Source organism: Papio anubis, chromosome 15 (assembly GCF_008728515.1).
Source record: "Papio anubis isolate 15944 chromosome 15, Panubis1.0, whole genome shotgun sequence".
In the NCBI taxonomy this organism is placed as follows: domain Eukaryota; kingdom Metazoa; phylum Chordata; class Mammalia; order Primates; family Cercopithecidae; genus Papio; species Papio anubis.
The window spans coordinates 8,184,675-8,197,183 of record NC_044990.1 but is presented as its reverse complement, the minus strand read 5'-3'; the positions used below and the strand labels follow the sequence as shown (position 1 = coordinate 8,197,183).

At 43.6% G+C, this 12,509-nt stretch overlaps 1 protein-coding gene across 4 annotated transcripts in view; it reads right to left on the bottom strand.

Moving 5' to 3' along the window:
• The window catches only part of MTUS2 (microtubule associated scaffold protein 2), a 620,405-nt gene that overhangs the window by 410,838 nt on the left and 197,058 nt on the right, over positions 1-12,509 (bottom strand). For all 4 annotated transcript variants that reach the window (XM_021929366.2, XM_017951161.3, XM_021929367.2 and 1 more), the window contains 2 exons: positions 7,997-10,455; positions 1,001-1,241 (listed from right to left, as the gene is read on the bottom strand). In XM_021929366.2, coding sequence (XP_021785058.1) covers positions 1,001-1,241; positions 7,997-10,243 — 2,488 coding nt within the window. In that variant the 5' untranslated portion in view covers positions 10,244-10,455. The remainder of the gene's footprint in view (positions 1-1,000; positions 1,242-7,996; positions 10,456-12,509) is intronic.

Genomic DNA, 12,509 nt, shown 5'->3' with positions numbered 1-12,509 from the left:
GAAGAAGTGACACCCTTATTACAAAAATGTGAAAATATGAATCAGCCAGCCTCAGAAGAATTTGATCTGCCTGTCTCTATCACAGCGGTATTTTTATACAGTAGTATAGTCTTAAAACCTTGACTGTTGCAAGAAAAACTCAACTAAGATTATTTTTATAACTTTGAAGTTTTTCCACATTTTGTGCATAAAGTAAAAGTGTGAACATTTGTCACACCATACTATTTCAAAGGTGCATAATTCAAGTTCACATCAAATTTATAACATCCTGATGAAGGTGTAGTCGTGGGGGACAGCAAAGGCAGCTTGGTGAAGGACAGCATCACAGCTCCGAATATCATCTGTCTGCCTACAGATAACGCTTTTATATCTCTAGCCAGGTCCTGTCCTCGAAACTCCAGTCCCATAAATTCCATGCTGTATCCTGCAGGATGACCAAAGACATTTCAACCTTCTCATGTCCTTGCTTGACTCTTACCTGCCTTTCTAAATGCACTTCTCTATGTGCCAACTCCATTCTTCCAGTTGCTCAGGCCAGAAACCCTGGAGTTCTCCATGGCTTTCTCTCTTGCAGCCCATGCCCAGTGAGTCAGGAACTTCTTTGGCTCTACCTTCTCTCTGTCTCATCACCAAATGGACCAAGGCCCTAAACAGTTATGACACTGACTCCTTAGAACCCATATACTCCAAAATATTTACTCTTTGGCCCTTGACAGAAAACAACTTCTGAGCCTTGTTTTATAGGGAGGATTAGAGAAGGAAGAAACTCTGAAAAGCTGGATGGTAGTAACAAGGGCCATCAGTTTAAAGGTGACATGAAGGATGACAGTTGCACGCAGATGAGTTTCACAAATGTCTGCATCTACAGACAGATGGAAGAATAGAAAAAGGCTCTCCTTAAAGGATGAAAGGCATTCATATTTTAGACAATTATCACCATCTTACATGATGACCACCTAAACATACAGCAGGAAAAGGCAGAAATTGTTGGATCGGTTACCTGAAGGATCGGAACTGTAGAGACTGGCGGCTGTTGTTATGGGTCCTGGTGGGTGGATGGCGCTCGCTGAAGACCTCTGACTTGCAATCAGAATCCTGCTCTTTGCAGATGGTAAACGGGACATTGCGCCCAATCCTAGCTGGGGCTTAAGGAGCATGGCTGACCGATAGAAAGTTGGAGGGACTTCGTAATGAGCATAGGGAGGAGAACAGAACTCTTCTTTTCCAGGGTGGTCTGTAACCTATGATAGACAAACAAAAACTCAATCAGAGACCTTCACATCATAGTGTGAGTTCTAAATAGGACCACGAGACCGAGGCTGAACCAATGACCACTCTGGTACCACTGAGCTGCTTGATCGTAAGTCCGCTACCTTCCCTGGGCCACAGTGTCTTCGTCTCCTGATTGACAACACACCTGGATGACCTCTCAGGTCTCTTCCAGTTCTACTACTCTACGAATCTATAGTTTACTGGGGTTAAAAAGAACTCACTGGATAAGATTTTTTTAATTCCATTGTTACAAAATCACTGGAATCTGAGTAAGCAGCCAAACTATAAATGTCAATAAAGCAAAAAAAGCATTTAGCAAATGTTCATAAAATTATGGAAGTTTTATTATACCTGTGGGAAAAAAAGCCATAATCTGTATGATAACCTAGTCTTAGACTGACTAGATAAACTGTATCCATTTATATTAGATCTTTACTGGGCTACTTAGGAAGCAAAAAATTGCATTGTTAACAAGGGAGGAAACATTAGCCAGAAAAATAGGGAAGTTAATGGAAAATGTGTTTTCAGACCTGTACTGTGTGTTTACCTAAAGACCTGAGCCTCAGTTATGTCCTCTGGTCGTCTGCCCTAGTGAGGTGATGCTCCCAGGAAGGTTTGAGCAAGTTTCACCAGAATGCAAGTTCTAGGGCACAATCTCATCAACTGCTGACTTCAAAGCACCAAAAACAATGTCTAGCACATAGCTAAAGTCAATAAATATTTATTAAAGAATCATGTTTCCATTTTTCCCTAAGTTTAATAATAATATAACGTTACTGTTACTTTCTCCTGTAGCTAGCAGTTTGGCCTAGAATACAACCTGTGGGCAGTACCTTTTATATATGCAATTCTGTACTCATTAAGTCTGTTCATATTATCAATGTTTTTTTCATATTAAACATTAAAAAAAGAGAGAACTAAATAATCTATTTCCTTTAAGTTACAACAAAAAATAGTGCTAAGGGCTATAAATGAAAAGATACATCTGTTAATTAACTCTGTTCTAAATCACAGCACATTTTATGTGTCAAACTTGTATCTCAGGAATCATAAGCATTTAATAATATTCTTTAATAAGGGCTATAAAAGCTTTGATCCAAGCTGTTGAAGAGATAAACCCTTAAACTGATACTCATTTAATGTTGAAATAGATACAAAGTCCTCCTTCAAATTGACATTGTAGAAACAAAAGATTAGGCCTTTAAAGTTTTATCATAATCACACTGTAAAATATGCATGATTGTTACAGCAGATAGATTGTACTTGGCTACAGCAAATTATATTCCTATGAAAGAACATTCTACATCTGCACTCTGATAAATTTTTTAACATACTCTACTTACTCTCACTATCAATCTCTGGTTTTTCTCACATACACCCTTTTTTAATTTTAGTTTCTAAATTTTGGGTTCCATTGCACATTGCTTTGAGCAGGTGCTCTTATTAAGAAATTAGTATTATTTCCAAACTACGTCTGTCAGGTTTTAGGACTGCAATATGCTGATCTTAGTAGTTACTCGGTGCCTTGAAACTGAGTAGTATTTAGGGATTAAAATTCACCACAATCTCACTCAACAATGATCTTAACGATTTCAGTAACTTCAATGCCTATCATTTTGTTGGGTAATTTGTTTCTGGTGAGATCGCAAATTCTTTAAAAGTGGGAAAACTACGCCTTTGATGTCTAGTCTGTGCATTTTTAATTAAACAAGGGAATCTACAAAAAGCTTCATACTCTTTTCCTTAATCTTTACTGACAGAATACAGCAGGTGACACGGCCCAGTCATAAACACATACAGAACAATCCCAAACACTGCCATTTCCCTCCTTCCATCCCAATGGAGAGTTTTTAGAGAACTCACTTTGAAAGCAAACAAAAGAATCCTATGATTTCAAACGAACTCGTAAAGTCAAGGCATGCAAACAAATACATTCTTACCAGGCTGTCCCTCTTCCTATTTGCCCTGCACTGTTCTCACTGGGATAGTGTGCCGTGCAGACAGAGGGTACAGGTGGAGGCGTCGTTAACAAGCCACTGGGATGGGGTGAGGGAAGGGTGTCTGGGATGTTTAATTTTATGTGTCAACTTGGCTGGGTCGCAATACCCAGATATTTGGTCAAGCATTCTAGATGCTGCCATGAAAGTATTTCTTATATTAGGTAAACGTTTAAATCGGTAGACCTTGAATAAAGCAGCAGACCCTTCAGCATGTAGGTGAGTCTCAGCTAATCAGTTGCAGGCTTTATTAAAAACAGACTGACTCCCCCTAAAGAAAAGGGGATTCTGCCAGGAGATCACCTTCAGACCCAAGCTGCAGCACCAACTCTACCCTAAGTCTCCAGGCTGCTATCCTGCCCTGCACACTTTTGACTTGCCAGCCTCTACAATGATGAGCCAATTTCTTAAAATCAATCAATCAATTTCTCTCTATATATATATAGATAATGTGATGTAACCTCTCTCTATATACATCTATATCCATGTCTCTCTATATATGATATATATATAGAAATATATATATATAATATATATTGAAAGAGAGAAAGAGACAAAGATGTATACACACCACACACACACACACACACACCTATTAGTTCTATTTGTCTGGGGAACCCCAATTGATGCAGTGCCCCTCAGAGACGAGTGGCAGCAGTGAGGAGGGAGAGCAGCCCTGGATCATACCTCTGTACACTGCACGCACATCGCCCTCCCTCCATTCTCTCAGCCCTGCCCCTTTCTTCCCACCTCCCTTTACCAAAAATAAAAAGGGCTTCCAAGTTGTTGGAGGGAGGGAGTGTCCCTGAGACCTCAGGAGAGCCAGCGGCAGAGGGCACCTGTTTAGGAAAACATATCTAATACCCGGACATGACTAGATCCCAGATGATCTTGGAAGCCACTTGTGGAAGTTTTAAACGCCTGTGCTGCTCCTGCCAACTGGAAAAAGAGTTCCTCTCTCAGAAGAGTGCTTACTCTTGATTTTCCCACTTCTACCCATGCTACGTAACCAGCGGGGATCTGTCGATAATGATGGAAGTGTACGAAGCTGGTTTGGGTTTTTATTTTTAAGAGGTTCTCATTTTATTTTAAAAAATCTGGTTTCTATAACTGAAAAATACTTCTATTGCAACACATTATCACAAATGTGTTCTTGTCCTAGAGACCAGACTGCGGCCGCCCCATGGTGAGCTTGGGGCGCACTGGCAGAAGAAGTCGGCTTTTTTATCTCCCTGCACTGAGCTCAAACACAAGAGGGGGACTCGCTGGGTTAGAGCATGTCAGAGCAGTAGCAGGTGGCCAAGGACCAGCCTGTTCCCCACTTTTTACGAGTAAAGAAGGTTATCATAGAAACGAGCTCAGCACAACACCTGGGTATCCTCCTGCAGCCTGAAAACGGGCCTGGGTCTCTCAGATGCTCTGATGATGGCAGAAAATGGTCCCCAGGTACAGGGAGGGAAGCTGACATTTCAAATGAACTTGTAAAGTCGAGGCACAAAAACAAATAAATCCTTTGGAGACGACTTTGAGATTCTCGAAGTGTGAGGCCATGATGCTCTCTCCACACCAGTGGGGTCTCTCGGAACCCCTCAGAACCGCCAAAGCCACACAAAGTCCATACAATCCCATTTCCTTGAGTCTTGAGGTGGTGTCTAGATAATGAAGTAGAGAAAATAGCTTGGGGACAATATGCATATAATATATAAACTATTCTTGGAGGAAGCAGAAACAACACAGAAAAGAAATATACAGAAAAATACAGAAGGGCACAAAGAAAGAATTACAGACAATGCGGGGTTTGGGCCTACATATCCAAATCAATTTCCCTCATGAGTTTGTTTTTATAGAGAAAAATCTAGGCTCTGGCTATGGTTTGGATATGGTTTGTCTCTGCCAACTCTTATGTTGAAATGTGATCTCCAATGCTGGAGGTGGGGTCTAGGGGGAGGTGTGTGGGCCTTGGGGGCAGATGCCTCATGAATGGCTTGGTGCCCTCCTTTTGGTAATGAGCAAGTTCTTGCTCTATTAGTTCTTGCTCTATTAGTTCCTTGATCCTTAAAGAGCGGCCTGGTACCTCCCCTACTCCCCTCTTGCTCGTCTCTCACCACGTGATCAACGCACACATGGTTCCCCTTCCCCTTCCCCCATGATTGAAGCAGCCTGAAGCCTCACCATAGGCAGATGCTGGTGCCATGCCTCCTGTCCAGCCTGCAGAACCATGAGCCAAATAAACCTCTTTTCCTTATAAATTACCCAGCCTCAGGTAATCTTTCATAGCAACACAAATGGACTAAGACAGGTCTCTTCATGGAAACTCTGCAGTGATTCCCTGCCTTATAGAAGAGCACAGCTTCAGAGCCTGACCCTGAGCCTCAGAGGCCCAGGTGGATGAATGTTTAGAAATTTGAGAATGACTCACTATAACCAAACTCAGAGACTGATGTATAAAACCAGAAGGGCAATTTGTTCACTTTTAATGGGAGACCACTGCCTAAAGCCAGACTCAAGTGTCCTCTAGCCAGAACATGCTCTCATTGCAGGGCACAGAGTAAGAAGTCACTTATAAACAAGATGTCATGCAGCCCTGTACAGCAAGACAAACCCTGCCAAGCTGACTGGACCCCTGAATTGTCCAGTCAGAATCCTCTCCAGAGATGCGAGGTAGGAAGTCAGTTACAACCAGAGGCCTGGTGGCAGGCCCAGAATCAGAACACAGGGGGCAAGCTGTGTGATACGGTTGCTAAGGACTTGCCACAAGGCAGCACAGCTGGTCGGCTTGTTGGACCACCTAGTCAGTGATTGCCTATGTCAGTGTTTGCTGCCAAGAATGGATTCAACTTTGTCTTTGTGCTAGATATGACAACTTCTGCTGTGATTGATACATGCTTTAAATATGCCAATACATCTAACCAAGCTAGAGTCCAAATTTGGACTCAATCATCCTATCTCTAGAAACCCTTGGTACACTTTTTTTTTGGTTCCAACACATACGGAGTTCATGATTCAGTTATCATTCAACATTTTTTGAGCACATAATTATAATAAGCACCATTCTAATTTCTGGGAACACAATGGGGAAGAAAATATTGAAAATAATCCCTTCCCTCATGGAGTTTACATTATAGGCAATGCAGGAAAACTAAAGAAGTGTTTATGGCAGGTGGAGGCAGGTGCTAGGAAGAAATAAATCAGAGAAAGGGGATTCAGAGGCAAGATGGGTGGCCTTCCCAAGGAGATAACGTTGGAGCACAGACCTAAAGGAAGTGAGGGAGAGAGCCACCTGGATAACTGGGAGAACATTCCAAGCAGAGGGAGGTACAAAGGTCCTGAAGCAGCAGAGTGAGAAAGGGAAAGTGGAAGGAGAGGAGCGGGGGTAGCTGACAGAGCCCCAGTAAGCACATCCTAAAGGCTTAGCCATCCTACAGGCCCCAGCTTGTGTTCCAAGCAACCTGGGCAGCTCTGGAGGGGGTTAGAGACAGGATGATCTCATCCTGCCTTTTTTTTTTGTCTGTTTTTTGTTTTGAGACGGAGTCTCATTCTGTCACCAGGCTGAAGTGCAATGGCGCGATCTCAACTCACTGCAACCTCCACATCATGGGTGCAAGCAATTCTCCTGCCCCAGCCTCCCAAGCTGCTGGGACTATAGGCGCCTGCCACCACGCCCAGCTAATTTTTGTATTTTTAGTAGAGACATGGTTTCACCATGTTGGCCAGCACGGTCTCGATCTCCTGACCTCATGATCTGCCCACCTCGGCCTCTCAAAGTGCTGGGATTACAGGTGTGAGCCACCGTCCTCAGCTCCTGCCTTACTTTTAACTGATCACCCGGCTGTCATGAAAAGACTCCTTCAGGAGACAAATCTTTGTTCTGAGGTCTCGAAGGATGACCCACCATAGCTCCCAGGTACTTAACTAGATATACAAAATATACTTCTCCGGGGTGGTTTCTGGGTGTGCTTCCCCACACAGATCCTTTCCCTCCAAGGACAGCACAGTGCAGTCCGAAACTGCACAGGCCTGAGTGAGACACTCAGAGCTCTCCTTCCTTCGTGGTGGGTGACTTAAAGCTCTCTGTCTGTTTCTGTATCTATACGGTGATAAAAACTGCAATACCAACCCTCACGGAATTACTGCAAGGATTAGCAAAGATCAACAAAGATCAAATGCTGTGTTATACAGGCCCAATGCAGAGCTGGCCCTCAATTAAATGTTAGTTGTAATTATTATTTTTATTTTAAAGAAAGAGTCCATGCCTAACACACTGTTTTCTACTCATTTGCTATTCTTCACACGTACGAATAGGAGACACTGCCAGGTAGAAAATACTCCCCATTGAGGAATGAGTCTGATCTATTTGAAGAATACAGTAATTTTGCATTCTTTCTTCCTTTGACCTAGCTTATATTATATTATATTCACTTATTTAAACATGGAAGCCTATTTAATGCATACTCATCTAATTTCATACGAATTATAGCAAGTGAAATTTCAATGGGTCTCCTTAGATACTGGGTGCATCTTATTAAGAGAATCAGACTCTTCTAGTTAAAAATGGTCATTTCTCTAGACAATCTCCTCTAGTCAAAGACTCCATTTCTTCACAAGTGTATCCATGAAAATCTGCAATTCACTTAAAGAGGACATTTTACTGTCATAACTCACTGAAAATATGTCACAGATTTTGGGACAGTCAACTTACAGACCATATCATGATGACATTCTCTTACCTCCTGCAAAAACTTTTCACTCATTTGACTGAAAGGATGTCCTGGGGGCTTGATTCCAGACACCATCAATCCGGAACTGAAGACCCTTGGCTTCTGCAGGTCTGGCTTGAATTTCTCATAGAGGTTGGCAGACGGCTTCAGGTCACCACTCGCAGCCTTCTCTTCATGGGGAAGAGGCATGGTACATGTGGGCGGGGCGTATGGAAGCCCCACTGGAAGCAGCGAGGCGTCCACCTGGCCCAGGGCCTGGGGACTCCTCCTGATGTAGGTGATGATCTTGGGCCTCACATGCTTGGGCTTGGGCATAATGACGGGCTTGGTTTCTGTCCTCTCCTCTGTTTTTTCAACCTGATGGTTCTCCGTTCCCTCCTGCGAGGAAGGTGCATCCTTGGAATGTGTGAAGACAGGCTTGGGGATCCCACTGGGGCAGGTGTTCTTGTCAGGCACTTTGGGGGATGAGTTCGACAAGCGTGCACTATCAGCAGGGGGTGGTACCGCCAAGGGGGACACTGCATCCATACCGAACACGCTAACATCCTGAAAACGGCTACTGGGTGTTGTAGGCTGGTGGGTCATGTTCACAGTTGTCTCTGGGTGGAGGGGTGCTGGAATATTGAGAACTGAATCTACTCTTGCGGAGGTGCGTTCAATCTTATCTGCATTCTCTAGAAGGTTCCTGTTTTCAGCAACAGATGTGGTGATCTCTCTGCTTTCCCGTGCTTCTGAGCTGCCACTTTGAGGTTCCAGGGGCTCAGGCACCTCTGTCTGGCTCTCTCCAACAGAAGGATTGAACACCAGAACTGTAACACTGTCCTTGTCCACTGTGGGTTGCCCACTGCCCAACTGCCTTTCCTCCTCAATGACATCCAAGGGTTTGCTGTCAGTCAGATTAGTAGGAATAAAAGCCACATGACCATCACCTGGTGAAAAGCTGCCGGATGTCCTTTCACCCAACTTCCCACCTGCACATGGTGAAATGTTGCCAGTGGGCTGACTATCAGCCCCTCCTAAGGAAGCAGAGGCCTGTTTGGGGGTGGCGTGGAGAGAATCCGGCTTCCCTGGGTTGACTCCTCTCTTCTCTTCACTGTTGCCTCTTCCCACCCCAAGGTGGTGGAGGTCACTGTTTGGCAGAGAGCCAAGTGCATCGGTGGTTTCTGGGTGCGCCTCCCCACACAGATCCTTTCCCTCCAAGGCTGACAGATTCTCTTCCCTGTGGCATCCCAGATACCCTTCCTGGGCTGCCTTTCCCTCCTGTTCAACCCTCCTGGGTGAAACATATTTCAGCTCCAGCTTGGCCTCTGCCTTTCCCTGACCTAATTGTGCTTCTGGCTTACTCGGGATTTCCTTCGATGCCAAAGTCAGATTCAGAGCAGGCTCTGGATGGGTGGAACGTGGTATGTGCTCACTGCACGCCTGCAGTACATGTGCTCCCACTGTCTGGGTCTCTGAGGGGGTGCTCTGCTTGGTCTCTGAGGTAGATGGTTTAGGATGACGCACACTCTTTCCCTCTGAGGTACTGTCAGTTGGAGGGAACGCTGCCGGGAGAGCGTGGTCTGGCAATGTCTTCTGTGGCCCCTCCCCACCCCCAGGCACCTGACCCCGTGCTTCCTGGGAGTCAAGGGGTGCAGGCTGTGGATGCTGCGGAGTCAGGCTCCCGACTACAGCTACAGAGCTGCTTGCTCTTTCCAAAGAATGCCTCCTCAGTTCCTCATTGTTGAGGGTCTTTGCCAATTTATCCTTGGGAACGTGCCGGGGAATTTCAGCATCCCTTTTAGCCAAAACGTCTAGACTGGCCTCACCCATCACATTTCTCCAACTCGACAGACTTGGTCCCTGGATACTCCGCGGGGTCTGCAGGCTCTCTGTGCCTCTCTCCATTGTGTGCTCCTCATTGAGTTCCCTCTGAATGGTTGAAGAAAGTCTAAAATCTTTCAGGCTGGTGGAGCCAGGCTGAGATCCCTTCTCAAAGCCCTGAAGTTGCTGAAATTCCTTATGGAAATGGGTACGGTTTTCTGGCTCACTTGAATTTGTATTTCCAATTTCATCTTCCAGGTCACATGTCTTGGACTCATCATGAGAGGAGCTGACCTCCAACATGATTTGATTGGCATTTGTATCTCCCAGACTTAGGATGCTCTCATTATTATTTCTTGCTGCATTTCTGTTGTCCCGCAGCTGAGTGTAACATGATTTCTTAGGAGCCACCGGGACACTCATTGTCAACCCTTTGGTGGGGCTGCTTGCCATGCAGTCCTACTTAATGGAAATGGGCTGCCTTCAAGCTGCAATCAGATTAATAGGAAATTCTCAGGCTGCTTGTCCTCCCCTGACAATGTCACCTTGTGACACTGCTTTAATCATTCTCAGAACAGCTTGAAAAGCAAGCATTCTCTTGATATACAGTAGGAAGACTTATCTGTTAGGTTCCTGCTGAATGAGAGCCAATTAGTCCGTGAGACCTAGAGAGAAATAAAAATACATTCACATTAGATGGACAAATAGAACTTCTCAGGAGGAAAAAAGTGGTAAACACAGATGTATTGGTCATTTCTATACTATTATTTCATTCACTCGATAGTTTTCTCAAAAACCTTTCTGATCAGGGCTCCTGCTGACCAAATATGGACAGAAATTAAACATCAGAATGTTTAATGTTAGAAATGGATTATAAATGCATGTGAAATCTTAAATCTAAATTTTAAATATCCACAAGTCTATACTGATACTGATTTAAAAGGGTGGAGGAGAAGTAAAGGCTCTTCTTTACCGAAGAGTATCAATGAATATAGAAAAAAATTACAGAATTTGAAAAATCACTATTTCGCAATCTCTGCATTAATAATTATCTTGCACAAGGGATGCCAAAGGTACAAACATTGGGTAAAAGATTGTTGGGGAACAACATATTTATAGATGCTTAAAGTATCTTCCCCCCAGCTACTTTATTTCTTACAAAAAGAAAATTTGATCTTTACAATGGAGAGATCTGGTAGACGCCACATTAACCACGTGATCAAATTTAACATCACTGGTATCGAAACTGACATGACGGACTCCTGATATTAGTTAGTTCTCAGGGCCACACATCACTTATGCAGTAATGTTCAACCAGAATTTAACCATGAAAAAATAACCTGGCGAATTTAAATTGAGGTATGTATTACAAAATAACTGGCCTAACTGGTCCCCAAAAAAAAGTCAGCAGAGGCTGGATTTTCAAAATATGTTAGCAAAGGATATTATTAGGACAATGAGAGATGTAAATATGGACTGTATATAAGGTACAGGTATGTCATAATTAATTTCCTTGGGTGTATAATCGTGCTATAATTATGCCAGAGATTATCTTTGTTCTTGAAATATCCATGCTTTAGAATTCGGGGGTAATATGTCATGATTTCTCTAACTTATTCTCAAATGATTCAACCAAGAAAAACATGTGTATGTATGTGTGTGTGCATATGAGAAGGAGAAAGAGTAAAAGAGAGAAAGAAACTGGCAAAAGTCAACCATTTGAATATCTAGTTAAGAATTCTACTACATCTGCAGCTTTTCTGTAAGTTTGAAATTTTCCAAAATAAAAACTTGGGGGAAACGCTTCATTCTGGCCTTTGAGGCCTGCATGATCAGGCCCTGAACACCTTTCTGGCCTCGTCCCCACCTCACCATCTGCTCTGCAGGCTGCTGCCACATTGGCCTCATTCCTCACAGTACCATGTTCATTACTCCCTGCCTCAGGGGCCTTTCCACATACTTTTCCATCTGCATGGAATGTGGAACCATCCCCCAGCCTCATCTAACAAGTCCTTTGCATCCTTCAATATGCAACGTAACTACCACTTCCTCCAGGAAGCCTTCCTGACTGACTAGGTCATCCTATAATGATGAATTTGTAATATCCTGTATTTTCACTTTGAAGAATTAAAAAAAAAAGACTTTCTGATTTGCTAGACACTGAAAATAAATATTGTCTAATACCTGGCATACATATTAGGCACTTAGTATGTATTTGTAGCATGGACGAATGAATACATGACCAGATGAATGATGAGGAAGATCAGTGTTACTTCTGCCCCCAAAGAGTTTAAAATCCACACAGGATATGCTTTTCTGTGAAAGTAGACTCACAGATCACCACTAAACCATTCCACTCAAGGCTGACGTTGTTTCATCCACTACTATGAATGTATTTTATTAGGCACTGGGGATAGGGGATTTTAACAGTAACAAGGTTCGGCCCTATCACGAATTCCCCCAATGGAGACTCGAAGCCTTCCACACTCTCCTCCTCATTCATCAAGAATACGCAAGCACACGTGCACACCACATAGGAGGCTACTGTTATGTTTCTCCTGAAATAGGTTACATGGCAACGTGGCCACCCACTTGTTTTCCCTTCATCATTGTTACTATGTTGTTTCATATATTAAAAAGAATATGAGGGCTGGGCACAGTAGCTCCCACCTGTAATCCCAATGCTTTGGGAGCCTGAGGTGGGAGGATCACTTGAGGC